The sequence below is a fragment of the Amblyomma maculatum genome, chromosome 4, assembly GCF_055883805.1.
Source record: "Amblyomma maculatum isolate TAMU_Amacu chromosome 4, ASM5588380v1, whole genome shotgun sequence".
In the NCBI taxonomy this organism is placed as follows: domain Eukaryota; kingdom Metazoa; phylum Arthropoda; class Arachnida; order Ixodida; family Ixodidae; genus Amblyomma; species Amblyomma maculatum.
In genome coordinates this window covers 64,903,569-64,921,415 of record NC_139347.1, presented here as the reverse complement: position 1 = coordinate 64,921,415, position 17,847 = coordinate 64,903,569, and the positions used below count along the sequence as shown (strand labels likewise).

Genomic DNA, 17,847 nt, shown 5'->3' with positions numbered 1-17,847 from the left:
CCTACATGGCTAGTAATCACGTAAAAACAAAAAAAAAAAAAAAAGAAAACTGGCAACTGCATGCTTTACACTGTACGCTCCGAGCGACTTAAACGATCATGAGAAGGGTTCCATTACAGGATGCTGGAACAGAGAAATATACGTAGCACAAATGGTGTACATGTCTTAAATGGTCAGTTTATCATAACTTGCTCTTCTATCACTTGTTTAATTAGGAATCGGTTTTAATTCTTGCTTTTTTTTTTACGTCAGGCTTAAAGTGTGGCCATTGTGCATAGGCGCGCTACGACGTAAGCTTTGCATTTTAAGAAAAAGTATTGAGGAAAGACGCACGTCTGAAGCGGCCATTTTTAATAGGTTTTAAAATTTTGACTACTTGAAAAACCTTGATCATTCATCTTCGTCTTTGAAAGAGGAATGACTAAGCTGATACGGCTAGCGACTCATTTTGTAGTATTAACGAAGACAAGTCCACTTGTCGAAACGTTGGCTCGACCTGCGAACTGAGGCGTACCCCATTTACCCTTGTTCGGTGCTCCTTCATACAGAACTATCAAAGACAGAGCGCATCCCTACCTCCAAAATTACGGCGCTGTGCAAGAGCTTGGCTGAAACCTGGCTGGCCCTGTCTGAATGCTCTTCAAAAACCGATTATTTTACAAAATGGTATAGGCTGCGGCCAGTCTCTTGAGTTTCTTTACGTATCCAGCGTTTATCAAAAATATAAAGCCCGAAACTGAAAAATTAGCGCATTTCCAGCGTACGCGACCTCGCAGCTGACGAGAAATTTCGTCCTCGCCCTTCTCGAGCTTAGGTATTCCAGAGAATTTTCTTGGAACCCTCTTACAGGACTTAAAAGTAAACTACTTCAGGTGCGCAGTTTCTAAGGTGCTAAGACTGTACGTAACCGAAAAGGAATGGGACGCGTGCGACTTTAAACCTATGCTTCAGGGTGTCCCGTGACGCTGACTTTCCAACACCGTTTCCCTCCCCAGACACGACTCTGACATTGTGGCACCGTACGAGAAGTTTGTCCACTACGAGGACGGCGGCAGCACCACAGTGCGGCCGATGGCTGGCGCGGCCCCCGCGTCGCGTAACAAGACCAAGAAGGTTGCCTGGTTCGTCTCCAACTGTGCGGCCCGCAACCAGCGGTTGCAGTTCGCGCGCAAGCTGGCTGCTTACATTGACGTGGACATCTACGGCACCTGCGGCTCCCTAAAATGCCCCAGGGCGCAGGCGGGGCACTGCTTCGACCTGCTCGACCGCGACTACAAGTTCTACTTGGCCTTCGAGAACTCCAACTGCAAGGACTACATCACCGAGAAGTTCTTCGTCAACGGGCTCGGGTATGCTGCCTTCCCCTTTAGTATCTAGGGAAAATCCGCCCGTCTCGTGGCAAAATAACGATCTCAACTCGGTCGTATAAATTCAGGAACAGGTCAGGAATACTCGGATCGACTCCAGGTGAACTCGATCGCGAAGGTTTCTGTAATCAAAGAAAAGTAATGCAAAAAAATGCAGAAAGAATAATTCAAAAATAAATATGTTGCTTTGGTATGGTGGTAATCGAACAGAGGCCTTCGGGTTACGCTATGCACACGCAACCCCGCTATGCACACGACCTGTGATGTCCACTGAAGCTGAATAAAGGTGGACCTATGGTCAATGCGCGATGCAAATGGAAGAAACTCGGTAGAGCCAACGCGCTCGGCTCTTAAGCAGACATTTGGAAATAGTCACCATATATCGGGAATAAACTTTATCGTGTTACGAATGCACAATATCCCAGCGAGGGGGAAAAAAAGCCACTTATCAGAAACGTTGCTGTGTATAATTTTTGATCTCTCATTGCGTCTTTCTTCACGATGCGTTCTCCATTCTGCGTTTGAGCACGCGCTCGTAGCTCTCTCTGTCGCACGTGCTCTTATTCGCACTTGCACGTGCTGGTAGCGGCCCCTTTTGCTTTCTGGTGTGCGATTGTTTGTGTATCTGGTCGGCCCTCCGCATTCAAAAAAGTCTTAAGTATGCTTGTCCGTCGTATTAGCCGGCTAAGCTGACTTGCAGCTACTGCCTATGCATCAAGTCATATGTTCCCATTCAGTCTCTTTTTGGGTGCAAGTTTTATGATTATGGTATCCCTTAGAGTTACTGTATATGCTACCAATTGTAGCATATGCAGTACCTCTAGTATTTCTTAATATCAATGCCTTAGTTATGAGCTACGCCGCTGCCATGAAACATATCTTTTGAACTGAGCACTCAAAAGACTGACCTCTTACTTGAGGTGAATTTAAATGTGTCCAATTATTTTCCTATTTAGTTTTGTTGTTTGTTGGGGTTCTAAACGCAATATTAGAGCGCACTAAGCGACGTCGTTAGCATGTATTAAAGCCGACTGCTCTCGGGTGTCGCAGCCGCGACGTGATACCGATAGCGATGGGGGCCCGACCGTCAGACTACGCCCGTGCCTCGCCAGCGCGCTCGTTCATCCACGTGGAGGACTTCCCGTCAATCAAGGCACTGGCCGACTACCTGCACCTGCTGGACCGGAACGAGACGCTCTACAATGAGTACCTGCGATGGAAGGGATCCGGCGAATTCATCAACACATACTTCTGGTGCCGGCTATGCGCCATGCTGCACGCTCCGCCTCTGCCCAAGGTGCCCATTTTGCTGATTACTGCGTCTCTTACTACTGTGTTTCCCGCGTCTCTTGTTTGCCGATAGCATAACCGTGCGCATGCCTTGAGATCAAGTGCATTAAGTGTCATTGGCTTTACCGGTCACAATAACTACAGAGTCTTAAGAAATGGGACCATCGAGTGCCAGAAGCAGGTAGTTTTTGAAATTTTGAAAGCGGCTGCCAAAAAGGCATGGCAAATAAACAAATCTACGCTGTCGTGCTAGGAGACCAGAAGAAAATGCCCTAGCAGTAATGCCTAACAATAATATTAAACAGTAATTCATTTATTCCTTATTCTTCAAAAAAAAAAAAAAACCTGGATTGTAACGTAGGTTTTGTAAAACGCTTGAGGGGGCCAAGAGCATGTCACATGATCAGCGTTGCGAATGGTAGAAATAAATATGCAGCTATATTGTCCCAACAATTTACGCCATGTAAGCAAAACATAAGTAGCAACAACGCATTCAGATTTTGTTATAAAAAATCTGCCCTGATTGCACCGGTACTAGGTAATAAAATACCACATCTTAAACGCCTGTGAGGAAAGAAAAAAAGGGAAATATACAGTGTGGGGGCTTGGTTCATAATTTTATAATTAGCTGACGAACTTGCTTTGTGCTTAGACTGCCTGTGTGTTTGTACATATTAGGCCCTGATGACAGGTTGTATGTTAATGACTCACATAGTTACGTGCCGAAATGCAAGATTTCTCAGACATAAGGTCATCTTGTGTGTGCATATTAGCATACTGCATGGTTTTAAAGATGCCATTATTGCATAGATTTTGACCTCTACAAGACAAACGCATATACACTGTTTGCGGTAATCGGTATTTATACGTCATGTACCCTTATTATATTAAAATAAAACGCGTGCTTAGTAGTGGACATTGGTTCAACATTTCAAATATAGCGAATAGCCCCCCACCGCGGTGGCTCAATGGTTAGGCCGCTCGACTACTGAACCCAAGGACGCGGGATCGAATCCTAGCCGTGGCGGTTGCTTTTCGATGCATGTGAAAAGCAAGGCTCTTGCCCGTGTATTTTCGATGTCGGTGCACGTTAAGGAACCCCAGGTGGTCGAAGTCTTAGGAGCCCATCTCTATGGCGTCGCTTATAGCCTAAGTCGCTTTGGTGCGTTAACGTGTAAACCAAACCAAACTGGTAAAGCTACACCCCATAAACCAAACTAGATATAGCGAATCTTTTTAAGAAAAGGGAGTTTACTCAGATTACTATTTGTTGTTATGCACCATTCAGCACAGCAAGTAGTCCAGGGCAAAGCGACACTATTCCCGCAACTGAGGAGAGTTGTTTTCTTGTTTTATTTTTTTTTTTTTTTTTGCTAAGGTCGTTCATGTGCGTATCCGAGCGTAAATAACTCAAAAATATAGCACGCAGAGAAACACGTGAAATTGGATGCGAAAAATGTACAAGATTTGGCGTAGCATTTGTGTGTGTATTTTTTTTTTTTCGCAGCCAACCTGTCTGTTAATCGCTTTCCAAGCGGCCTCCGGTTTCTTCATCAGAAAAACAGCTGCTCAGAAAGAGCCTTCCTCGTCCTCATAAGTTCACTGTTCACTTTATTTCTGATTGTATTAAATTCTCTCAATGAGCCCAAAAATGACGTCGAAAAAACAATGGATTTCGAAACTTGATTAATTGTAGTGTATGTCAGAAATTGATTTGAAAATAAAACATCTAAAACTGGTGCAGGAATGTTATGCCGAAAATCTGAGCCGAAATGTAATACCTAAATGTGATTTTGACAAATATAGCTCCACAAAACAGCCGTCTTTGCTGCACGCGTAATGGATTGCCGGGCGGAACATTTTAATGCTTTTCTACGCTTAACTTGGGCCAGAAGGTTGCTAGCAGGTTAAAAAGTACATTGTACTAGTTACCACGCGGGCAAAGAGCTACGAGCACTGAGCTAAGTTGTCTCGCTTCTGCGTCGCGTTTCGGATAATGCTTATCAGCTCTATAAGCGTGTTCGTTCCCACGCATAATATACTCTACTTGTAAAAAAAAAAAAAAGCAAATTGAACCTTAGGTATATGTTTCGTGCATTTGGCAATGTGCATTTGGCAAGCACTCGCAGATTATGACTAGCAGCTTACCGGTATCGCTCAAGAGGAAAGTATACAACAGTTGCATCTTACCTGTACTCACCTATGGGGCTGAAACGTGGAGGCTAACCAAGAGAGTTCTACTTAAGTTGAGGACAACCCAGAGGGCTATGGAACGAAAAATGGTAGGGGTAACATTAAGAGATAGAAAGCGTGCAGAGTGGGCCAGAGAAATAACTCAAGTTACCGACATTCTAGTGGAAATTAAGAAGAAGAAATGGACATGGGCAGGACATGTAGTGCGAAGAGAGGATAACCGATGGTCGCTGAGGGTAACAACCTGGATTCCAAGGGAAGGAAAGCGTAGCAGGGGGCGGCAGAAAGTTAGGTGGGCGGCTGAGATTAAGAAGTTCGCAGGGGTCACGTGGATGCAGCTAGCACAGAACCGGGTTAAATGGAGAAATATGGGAGAGGCCTTCGCCCTGCAGTGGGTATAATCAGGCTGCTGCTGCTGCTGCTGCTGATGATGATGATGAAGATGATGATATGTTTCAGCTGTATAATGGGGTAGCATGAAAAGGAGTTCCTGAAGGAACCAAAAGCGTGATCGCTATTGTCACGTTGGCGGCAGCGTTTCGTCTCCATCCATATGGGTGTCAGTGCACGTCAAATATCCCCAGGTGATAGAAATTTCCGGAGTCCTCCACAACGGCGTCTCTGATAGACTAAGTCGCTTTGGGTGGTTAAACCCTACAAACCTACAACCTACCTACGTTTGTAACGCTTATATAAGTACTTGCACGTTTTCTTTGGATTTGTCATCGATCCACCATTGGCTAACATCACCCGGCGAGAATTCTCAGGAGCTAAATCAGATACAAATATTGTATTCTAGGTCAAACATTTATTGCTTGCATACATTATGCATACTTTTTTTTATTGAAATAGTGTTTCCTCAAAGCTTTAGTTTAAAAGAAAAGAACTGACGTCTCTTGAAAGCATTTGCTCTTCCTTTCCTTCATTGACAATTTTTTACTGGGAGCAGAAACTTCTTTTCAGGCTATGCTGTAAATTTTAGAAACTGCGCTACGTAATCTTCAGATAAAACTTTCTTGAATGTTTGACTTCAGTGCCTTAAATTCCTTGTTTTGCTTATACTTGTGTTTCCAAAGTTGTATTCCACTTGTACCAAAATGTAACCTTTTTGATCGTTATACTGCTGATACCGGATGGTTCCTCGTCAAACTTAACGCGCCAATAAGTTATGTATCATTCATGAACTTATTCATAATAAATTTCCCATAAACAGCTAGCTGCCATTTCGCGGCTTGAAGAACGGCTTGCAAAATACAGCCAATACTGTTTTGAATGTGCAATCTTCTTTTGCTCACAGAACGTAGAGCTATTTCCTTAAGTGCAGCAAATGATGGTTTTTACGCTCGTATTTGAGCACATATCTGTGATTCTACGTCTGCGACCGCTTATATCGATCCAATGCGGCCACACGACGCAGGTGTATCCGGACATCGGGGCGTGGTGGGCGGGACCCGGGACTTGCCGCAGTGACCGCTGGAGAGACTTCCGGCCCAAGCCGGACCCTGTGGCTTACGTGCTCACCTGACCTAACTCCGGTGCCGCCTTGCCGCCCCTTCCCTCAGGACAGCCGTCTCAATTGCTCTCCTAGGCTGGTCCAGGCTGTCCTTGATACCGTAGCCCGAAAGGATTACTCGCACCACTGGATGGGCGTTAATCTGCCTCACGTGCTGCTGGACATGACACGTGAATTAACCCTGAACGAACAAATTGTGATAGGTGACAACCGGCACCGTTTACCGGCCCCGAACGCCGAGTCGGGTTTAGCCTCGATATGTTGTTGCCCGCGTTTGTGTGAATCTGCTATGAGTCGCCGTTGAGCGTGTGGATCTGCCGGAACTTTGTGCCCGACTTTGTTCGCTCGATGCACGCTCTTGTGTTCTGGATGCACAGGTGATCGTCGCAACTTCCGAGGTCTGAACGAAAAATGTGACCCAAGGTCCTGACATTTAGCTTTAATGGCTCACGTGCACATGGTGGTATAATACCAACATTTCGTGCTTTTTTTCTCAGCTAGTTCTTTTGGTTTAACGTCAACAAGGAAACTAGCCAGTATGTTAAGAGAGTCAGTGAGTAGGAAAAGCTTGGCTAAAGAATGCCACTCTATAATTTATCACAGTTCAAATGTCGAATTGCGAGATCACCGAAGTACTCGCTTGTCATTCGTAAAGTAGCGTTTCACTTTTCTACACGTGGAAAAACACGCAAGATCAAGAAGAGATCAAGACAACCAACGAGTCAGTTCTGCACATTTCGAAGCATCCCGGCATCGGCTCCAAAGCGCGTACTGTATTTTCTCTTACCACCAACGCTTTGTGATCTCCTGCGTGATTTTGGCCTAAGCTGTTGTCTTTGTGCAAGGCCCTCGTGAAAAAGATCTGTGCTATGTTCCCCGACCGCTGCAGTGGGCTATATGGTGTGCCCTCTGTGAGCACTCTCACTAGCTCCAGTTTTGTGTGTTTTTATCACTTGTCACCAGCGTAATTATGTGTGTGGCTGCGTGTGGTGCTCTTGTATCTAGGCTGCATACTCTGTTCATGTTTTCACATTCCACGAAAGACTGGTTAATCAATGTGAGTTGCGCAGAATTCGCGCCGGCGTGTAAAATATTGCTTTGTCAAGCACTGCGTCTGGACACGAATTAGTACCACAAATGTATTGAACTTGGAATCACGCGATCATTTATGGGGCGCATTTCGAAGTTTCTGTTATAGATGGGGGGTGGCGAGAATATTGAAGGAATTAATTTTGAGTCATCTTCAGTCTGGCCATAAAGTGAAAGTTGACTAGGACTGCCTGCCATTTGCGGAAGGAGGCAATCACAACGACTTTTCATGAGAGAAGGCATTTGTTGCCATGAAAATGTTCTCTCCTATGGCTGCAAAATAGTGTAAAACCTAGGAGGCCAAATGACTAGCTGTTTAAGTACGATATGCGCCATTCCACAATGCAGCTCAAAACATATAGACAGGCAAGGCGGTTTTGCATAATGCGGTAACTCTGCAGGGTGCCCACTTCTAAGTCCACGCACTGAACAAAAATGTTATACCTTTATGGTCGTGATGCGTCCTTTAATTTTTCTTGTAACGATGTCCCTGTTGCTGCTTTGTTTAATTTAGTATTTTTTGGCGTACTGTCCAATTTATAGGGATTTTTTTCTGCGAGTGTTGTAGGAATGTTACTGAGCGCAGTACACAACAGCATCACCTGTAGGTTCATGCACTTACTGACGCCGATAATAGGGAAATTTGTTGCGGTGATGTAGAAACCAGTAGAAGCGTTTAGAAGAACTTAAGTAACTACTTAATACCATCTAAAAAGGTTTACAGCGACATGGTTCGCGACCTTGTTACATACTACCTTTTGGTTTAGTTCTTGCCTGAGCTGTTGTGTTCTAAAGCATTTTGTCCTTTTGTAGGCCTTTATTTTTTTCTTTTCATACCATTACTACTCTTCGTTATTCGTTTTTTTTTTTTTTTTTTTTTTTAACGATAACATCTCACTAGGGGGTTTAGTGAAGCATTCAGCTGCACCCCGAGGAAAACTTCATAAACGCTACGCCCGCATTGTGGCTTTAAGAAGCTTCCATGCCACCATTGTAAAGAAAGGCTCTATGTACTGAGAGCTTGGCTTGTCTGTGAAATGAACATTCTATTTGGACTCCGACTCGCACCCAATATGGTCAAATATCTTGATTTGACACGGACGGGCTGCGTAGGTGTTGTGTATAGCATTCGGCATGCAATGAAACAAAGTGCAGCAATTGATTTCACGCTACAGTGAAAGAAGCACGAGCGTTCGTAGAGTCTTTTGTACTCGAAACACCGGTTTTGTACGCTCACCTTCCGAAAGCAAACTTTAGGTCCTCGCAGCGAAGGTTCATACATAAGGGTGTCATCAGGAAACTTATATTTACGACGCAATCGCAGAGTTTATGGCTGCGCGATAGATGCGCCGATTTTCGATACTCTAGGCGCTACAATTAAAGAGAAGAAAGCAAGTCACATTCTTATCACTCTCTAGGAATGCCAGTGATGGATAGCTCACGATAGTGATGTGGCTGCAGATATATCTGCTTAGAGAACACCGTGCTTTTGAAAAGCCCAGATTTAACTTTCGCGTTTAAACAAGTTCTCCTTCACACTGTATGCAGGGTGGTGCATCCTCTGTACGAGAGCAAGTCATTCTTTCAGAAGGGCGTAAAATGAGTTTTGGTTGCCGCTTCATTTCTCGTTATTTTCTTGCTCTTTGTCATTTCCCTGTTTCTGACATGAAACGGCAGCCTTTCTTGTTATGCGCGGCATTACTCCGAGCAAACGTGCTCGTTTTTGTTCTTCTGGAGGATTGAGTCTCTGTTGGAACGAATATTTAAGTACAACGGGAGGAAAACCACTCCCATTTGAGTAATCTCCGGGCGCACACTGCTTAAAAGTCGTGTGCCTCCAGCAGAGTCATGTGCTCAGCCATTATTACCTCACATACTTTTAGTTTGGGGCCTCATTACAGGCGCTCTAAACACAGTCAAATTAGGAATGTTTAAGAATGGTGCGAAGCGCACAAGTTTTCAACTGCAGGATAATTATGGAATTAATAACTCTATTTCTGCATCGTCGTTGTGCTGTACCTAAGTACAGTTCCGTGGATATCGAGCTATGATACCTAGCTATCAGAACGACGCCAAAGCGGGCGCCTCGGGCATGAATCCTACAAATGACCAAAGCACTCTGGTTTTCGGTAACTAGCCTCGACCTAACTGCTCTTTTTTTTTATTATTGTTGGTGCACAGAATAAGATACTCTCCAGAGTTTCCTTGCCCAAACACACATGCACCAGCTACATTGCCGTGGGACTAGATCTAAAGCGGCTCTTTCGTCAAGCTCGCAATCTACATCTGCCGCTGAAACACCTTGCGATGTTTTTATCCTCGGCTTAGACATAATCGCGACAGATGCTCACTTTCGTGTTTGGGTCTAGGATACCCATGCTTATACTATACGCTGTCTTCCGGATGCACGTGAAGCGCTTTCGCATCTGTATTGTTGTTCACTACGACTGAAGTTATGAGTCTTTTTAGCGTGAATTAGAACCACCGTCTCCGAAGCAGACCGATGTCAAACTGCCGAAATTAACCTTTATTTTCCTCGCTTGCGTACGCGTCGGCTGGCTACGAGTGCGCACAATGTGTGCCATATGCATTAAATACTTTCGTGACACGTCATTAATCACAATAACCAAAAAAAATATTTTTTATTAAAAGGCAGACCTTTGCGAGTTTCCACACTGAAACTAGCTTTGTTTTCCTTCTTGCACCTTTTGTTTGAGATGGTTTGAGATGTACTGTATCGGGCGATTCTCTCAACATCCAGAATTCAACTCTGAGTTTAGCATTATGCGCGCACTATTGCTCTTGCTTCTTTTCAAGGTTGCGGTGCGTATGCAATATGTGTGCAGAAGCCACTAGACATCAAAGATCCTGAAACCCATCAGTTGTGAACGAAGCTGTAAAAATGTCCCATATTTGAAAAAAAAGGGGGGGAAAAAAATCCCACGAAATGGATCAATATTTACCTTACAGATTGACGCCTGGCTTTTGGTGCATCGTAAGAATAGTTGGTCGAATTTTTAGGCAGTTTTGCAACTGATGCGATTCATAAACTCTGGTATATGGTCTTTTTCTCAAGAATATAGCAAGCTCGCAACCTCGTGATCCCCCCCCCCCCCCCCTTTTTTTTAATTTTTTTTTATATATATATTTTTTTTTGTACCTCTCGCACCGAAAAGTTTCAAGTCTCACGACAACGTGCGGAGCCGGTCGAGCGGACTCTCGCCAGTGATTCCGGCTCGCCGGGGGCTCTGTTCATTTCATTCATGTGATAGCCGAACTGGTCACGTTGTGCTAGTCATACTGTTAGGCGTCAAGAATAAATTTACTCTGCCCCACTTCTACTGGCCACCTTTGTACATAAAAGAAAAGCAATCTCATATGATGTTGGCATTTGAATCTCATCCGCATCAATAAACTGTGTTTCTTTTTACGTTCACCCTTCTCTGTCTTTCTTTCAGGAGAAAGCGCTGGTGTCAGGACTCGACAGCTTATTCCAGCTCGAAGCCCGAGCCACGTGCCGAGGAACACACCGCGAAGCGATTAAGTGTATGTACACATGAGACGAATGAAGCCGCGTACAGCGCGTACACTATTTTCCCGAGGTGCCGGAAACGAAGTATGACAGCGAATAGCCGGATGCGTTGCACCAAACGAAAACCTTCAGGAGGGAAACATGGCCAGTTTCACTCACATCAGCGACTGTTCAAAAGCTGCACCCCGAGAGCGACGCGGTAGGTCTCAAGTAATTTTTGGCTAGTCACCAAGAAAGGACCAATATACACTGTAACTCGTCGCAAAGACTAGCAGAGCGCTGCCTTGTCGCCAGGCTGGTACGAGACAATCCAGTGGGTCCCGCCTCTTGCTGTCATCATGGCTGGTTTCAGTGTTGAGGTGAGCATGGTGGCGGTATCGGGTCACTCCGTATACAGGCTTGTCAACAACAGACGGAGAGGAGCTCGCAAGCGTATAGATGTCGAGATGGGTGATGGGAGGATAAGAGGATGGCTTCAAACGAAGAAATACGGTAACCGGTGGTCCGCCGTGACGCTGAACTAAAGCGTCCCGCCGGGGTGGCGCAGTGGTTGCGGCGCTCGACTACTGTTCCCAAGGATTCGGGATCGAATACCGGCCTCGGCGGCCGCTTTTCGATGGAGGCTAAAAGCCAGGCGTCCGTGTGCTTTGCGATGTCAGTGCACGTTAAAGAACCCCAGGTGGTCGAAATTTCCGGAGTCCTCCAGTACGGTGTCTCTCATAGCATGAGTCGTTTTGGGACGTTAAACCCCACAAACCAACCCAACCAACGCTGAACTAAAGCAAAATTTGTGAAAGTAAGAACTGTGTGCCGATTTATGTGGTCCGGTTAGCCGTACGTAGAGATCATATCAGAAAAGGCCAATCTGAAGGAGATCTTGTAAATTGCGGGGGAGGCCTGAACTTCGGCAACAACTTACAGGAATGCACAGGCACCGAGGAGCTGCTGAGGGGATCCACATGACTCAGCTATAGTGCGATGCATTCCCAAACGAATGATGCAACTTTAGGTGCCGCGACATCAGGTGAGGATGCGGTCTATGCATAGCCCGCCATATGGTAGGTGGCGATGCCAACTACCGCACGCATATGGAGGAAAGGAGTCGTGCAAGTCGATGCCGGTGGCTGCGAATGACTTGGCAGAGTATGGAAAGCTAGGGCTCTGCGGCTGCATAATTTTGTATCACAGGACTGCGCAGCGTTTGAGAGGTACAGTTCTGAGGCGACCTGCGCCGTCAGGATGCGCCTAATAGTCGCGGAGGCCGACGGGTTCGTCAACCGCTCCTCGAGGGTGGATGAGGAGAAAAAAAGACAGGAAGGAGTCGCACGCAGTTCAGAAATTTGGGCAATGCCAGAGGATGTGAGGGATGTGGGAACGGTCCAATTGAAAGATAAATGACGTGCTAAGAGAATGCGTTGCAGTTGCATCCCTGGTGGAGCTGTTTGCACAAGAGAAGTTAGGGCGAGGCCAAGGGTATGGACTGAGATCGTTGCAAAGGTCGCAATATTGAACGAAGGTGCGACAATCAGCCTGGTTATTTGCGTACAAAAAGAAATGTTCCACACATACTATTTATCATAGAGTTATAAGGTCTTAGGTTACGTGCAAGCCCATCCAAAAAGGATATAAAGCTCCGTTCATTTAAGCAGTACGAAGGTACCTGCGTAGCATCGGTGTAACGAATCTGACTCGGAATTAAGTTTTCAAGAGGGCTGGATTCTGATCGCACCCTTTTCAAACCACGGAACAAAGGCGGTCCGCGGTGACGTCGAAAAAGGCATACACTGCCTGACGACGCCACGCCACTCGGAGGACAGGCGGCACCAAAAATCGGGAAAAAGCATTTACATGATGTGACACAAATTCACTTTTTTACATAAATAATAAAAGGACAGATTTGCAAGCATTGGGGCTAGGCTTAAAATAAACGCAGTTTGGTCACAGCTCAACTATAAAAAAATTCAAACATATTCCAGACAACAATAAGAGTACTCCACTTTTTAAGCTCATTTATTAGCATTTTCTTAATGTTTTTATATTTGCAAATAGAGAGAGTGCTATGTATAATGCCTATAATAATGGTGTGCTGATTAATCATTTCAGGAATTTGTCATCCTAACCTCTGAAGACCATAATTTGTCCGCGCATGAGGTGTTTCCATTCGTTGTTTTCGAAGTTCATATGTGCTAATCTCTCTCTCTATCTGTCTACATCGAATAGATCCCATTTATGTCTTTCGAATCCCACATAGTTTTAGCAGATGTCACCGTAACTCTGCACCGAGTCGCTTGAATGCGTAGTACACAAACTACGTCCTACCTAAAATCGGTATAGCCAGCCGCCCTGTGCTCTACATGTGATGTATGGGAAGACTTCCAACATTTGGTAACCTCCTGCGCGGCTGCGCGAGCTACAAAAGCCATAACTTTCCCCAAGGACACACGGTTGATAGAGACTCTGGAAACTCGTGTGTATGTGATTACGTGTGTGTGTGTTTGGGGGGGGGGGGGGGGGGGGGGGGGGGAGTGCGTGTCACCGATTTCCTTCATTTTTTCATTCCCCTTCCCTTCTCTGTCACCCTCATCGGCAGTAGCTATGCTCAGCACCAGGCAAACAACTCCTTTTATCATTAAAATATTCCCCTCCCTCCTCTCTCTCTCATATGTGCTAATCTGCGATGTGGGTTTTATAAGGCTATTTAATCTAACTTGCACCGCCGTAATGTTTCGAGACATAGCTTGCATGTGTGCAGTTGACTTATTTCGAATATGCCTAAGGCCTAAATAAAGGCCGGCAGCTTTGTGAAAGCGGTAAGTTCCCGATAGTCCGCGATTGCTCGCTTTTCTATTACAAGGAGAGACTTTTAGATTTGTGAGTGCGTGGTTAACCATACAAGTGAAAATTACCTTAAACGATACGTAGTGTATTAGTGAATAGTATATTTGTCGCTTCCCAGTCAAAACTAATGAGGGAGTAATTACTCACTGACATCCACCCAAGCGCATCCAAAATATTCTCGTGTCAAACCGTGTCAAAAATACGACAAAATATTCTGTAGTTCCGTCGTGAACGTCCGGTTTTTCTGTAGATCTGTAGTACGTTTTTGTAGTTCTGTAGTTTTTCTGTAGTATATTTCTGTTGTTTGTAGTTCTGTAGCACTATGTTGTAACTACATAAATTTCTGATGTTACTACAGAAAGTTCTGTTATCACAACAGCTTGCCCGTCAAGAACCACACAGAAATTCTGTCGTACCAACAGAAAATTTTCTGTAGTTTTTTTTTTTTTTTTTCCGACTGGGTTTGTAAACAGCGGGTGATAATACCTCAATCGGTTTAAAATGCCTACAGCTCAATAAAGGTCACAGTTCCATGGTACGTTTTTTTTTTTTTTTTTTTTTTTTTTTTTTTTTTTTTTTTTGGAATAGAACGCCAAGAAAACGGATTTGTGAGCACTGCTGTAGCTAAGTTTTCAAAATATAAGTTTAGGTTGTTAGGAGCTTTTACACCTTTTACCCTAACGAGAATCAATTTTGCTTTACTAACATTTAATGGTATCCTGTTTGATTTCAACCATGTACTCAAGCCTGTTAACCAATAATTAGTCTATCTGAGAAAAAAAAAATTGGTGTCGTCAGTGTAAACGATTAGGTTTTCGTTGTATAATTACGACATCATTCAGGTATAAAAGAAAGAGAAAGGGTTATGTTAAATCCCTGGGGCACAACATAATTCACTGTTTTTAAGTGTGAAGCTGCACCATTTATGACGGTACATTGCTCTCTTGCAGTTAAATAGCTTTCAATTAATGTCAGAGACACGCCACGGATGCCGTAAAAATGTGAGCTTTTTTCATAGCAGGTGATGAATGCAGTCAAAAGCCTTCCTAAAGTCGAGGGAAACTCTCAGGGTGTATTCTTTTTATTCTATGTTTAGAATTCTGTCCTTTATCGCAGTGAGTGCAGCTTCTGCTGATTTTTTTTTCCTTAAGACATATTGTTCTTTGGCTGTTATGTTTTATGCAGTTGGAAATCGAACAAGTTGTTTGTTGATAATCTGCTCATCTACCTTTGCAAATACCGGTAGTACTGATATGTGTCTATACTTTGTTAGTTCGTTCGTATGGCCGCCCTTGTGTACAACAGCGACTTTGGCCAGCTCCATTTCATTAGGAAAAATGCCTATAGATAAAACAATCCTGTAAACGTGGAATAGTGAGAAAGTGATTATTTCAGCCACAGCCTTTAGCGATTCCAGGTTGTTTTCATCGGCTCCTGATACACAGCCATTATTCAGTGCTATAGAATTGCATCCAACGCTTCACTCTCCTCAGCCGGCGCTAAAAACATGGTGTTTACGAACTTTGATAGGGTGAACTGCTCACATGGTACATCGGCTGATTCCTCACCGCATAATCCTACTGCAATGAAGTGATAATTAAATAAATAAGCTACTTCCGTATCATACAATTAAGCGTCATTTTGATACGAGACCTTTCTTTTTCTTTAAAAATTCTTCGAGAGTATCTCCCTGACAGTTTGCCACATTAGACGTGAATTACATATAATTTCTATGAGCTTAGCAATTTAATATTGAAAGCTTCATCTTTTAATATTGGCATCTAACTTGTTTCAAACTTTTTTAAGCAGCGAATACCCAAAGCTTATTTTTTGTTTGATTCTTATATGCAGCTCACGAGTTGACTACGAGGTTTCCTTTCTTTTTCCATTTAACCAACCGATCGAGTAGAAAACACTTTCAGTATGCGGACATAAAGCAAGAAAAAAAAAAAAGGTCTCGTAGGTTTTATAGCATCTGTTTCCGTTAAGGTCGCGTCCCGCCTTTCATTTGAGAGAAGGTCTTTAAATTTAATATTTCTGAGCCACTCGTGCACGTCCATGCAGCTTGGTTAAGCGAGATTTCGTATCTCTATCGGGTGTCCTTTCTCATAGGACTATTTGCTAATGATTACTTGAGGTATACTACAGGAACAAATAAAAAAAAAAGGTTGAGCAATTCGGCGATTAGCAAATTCCCCCCCATGCACAGTCGCCAAAATATTTAACTGGTGTGCATGACGGCCGCCTTTTCTCTTCTCCTGCGCCTTAGGGTGAATAAAATTTGCCAGAAGCTTAAGATTAAGCAAGGACTTGGTGAGCCTTCGCTTATACTTGGACTTTTGGCAGGTTATCTCATCTGCAAAACTCAGAATCACAGAAAATGTGGCTATCATGCACGGCAGTAAAAAAATTAAGAGGCTGTACGTGTACTATATATGCTCCGGGACTAAAACCGGCAATCGGGATCTATTAACGCAGCAACACATAGACGTTTTTACATTTCGCCTGCCCCGAGATGCAGCCACCTCAGCCGGGATTCGATTTCACGATCTTGCGCTCAGAAGCCGCACGTAACAGGAACTTAATAAGCGAAGGAAACCACGCTCCTGGAAACGTTGATAGATTCAAGCCTTCGGTGCCTCACAACTGTACTGTACCCTGAGGATAAAAGAAAGAGAGAAAGGAAAAAAAGAGCAAAGAAAGAGAAGTAATGGTTCGTTGGAAGCCAGCAAAACCCAATTAAAGAACCTCTAATTTAAAGAACGGAGAGACCCCGTTATAGCGCTCAGTGCTCTAAAAGATTCTACATATATTACTAATATTAACTCAAGACTCCCGTTTCACTGGCCGCGGCCATTTTCGTTCGTACTCTCCTGGTCTTCGCCGCTGCTCGAAGGGGCTCCCGACATGCTTCCGACTATAGGGGGTATTCACTGACGCGCTGTGCGCGGTGCATTGCGGGTAATTGAGGCACAGTCGGCCATTTTTGTGTCCACGGAACGAACAGGGCGAACGTACGTATCAAGTGCTGCCGTGCGGTTCTACAAGCAGTGGCACCCGCAGCTATATGTTTTTTATTGAGCTATCGTAGACTGTAATAGACGCGTGCACAGTGTGAACAACGGAAGCTGAAGAGCTGCGCGAAAGACCTCGGCATTTTAAGGTTCCGGAAGTATACACGAACAACTCCACCCGAACGATACACGTCCCCGAGATGCGACGCCACGTATGGCTGGCACGGCACAATCGCACAATTATCATGGAATATGAGAAATGTATGTCAAAATGGGCTGGACTGGAATCTTCCGGGTGCGCTCTAGCAGCCAGCTCTTGTCACTATCTGTGCATGACTGTTCTTCACGCACTCGAAAGACGCATTTCCGGTAAAAGAGCAGCGCGGCAATGTATCGCTTGCAGTCATGCGCATGCATTCAGCGCGCCGCCAACACCTCCTCGTCGTGTTTTGTTGAAATAAAATCCTTCAAAGAGAACTCGCTAAATTTTGTGTTACCGTACTTGCCTCATTCGATCAGAAGAAGTCGGATGTTCGCATCGTCTGTGTCGGCTGCTTATCAAAGCAGACCGCATGCAGATTCGGCGAAGGAACGTAGGCGGGCAGAGTTGTTTTGCAGAAGGTTTGAAGAACTTTATAAACAAATTTATCTCTAATAATAAATCAAGTTTAGCTTGGCCGAAACTGCGCTGTATTTCAAGAGTTTCGTTGCAAAAGGTTATTTCGAGCCCGCAAGGCAACGAGGTGGCGCTACCGGTGTCATCGCTGTGGCGTGTGGCAGCGGTTTCTTTTGCTTCCTTACCGCCACAGAAGATGCAAACATCCGACTTCTTCTGATCGATTGAGGCAAGTACACCAAACAAGTTTTGTATAAAAGATACTGACTACCAAACGCCATTTCTATGCAGAATATCGGCTACAAAAACTCAGCGGTTTAGTTGGTATAAACGTTGGACGGCACGCACGTAACTGCACAAAGAACGAGTTCGTCTGCTTCAACCGCGGCTCTTAA

At 44.5% G+C, this 17,847-nt stretch overlaps 1 protein-coding gene across 15 annotated transcripts in view; it reads left to right on the top strand.

The window, feature by feature from the left end:
• The window catches only part of LOC146191269 (glycoprotein 3-alpha-L-fucosyltransferase A-like), a 124,447-nt gene extending 116,890 nt beyond the window's left edge, over positions 1-7,557 (top strand). For all 15 annotated transcript variants that reach the window (XM_084601771.1, XM_084601770.1, XM_084601769.1 and 12 more), the window contains 3 exons: positions 996-1,349; positions 2,418-2,664; positions 6,268-7,557. In XM_084601771.1, coding sequence (XP_084457897.1) covers positions 996-1,349; positions 2,418-2,664; positions 6,268-6,375 — 709 coding nt within the window. In that variant the 3' untranslated portion in view covers positions 6,376-7,557. The remainder of the gene's footprint in view (positions 1-995; positions 1,350-2,417; positions 2,665-6,267) is intronic.
• The last annotated feature ends 10,290 nt before the right edge of the window (positions 7,558-17,847 follow it).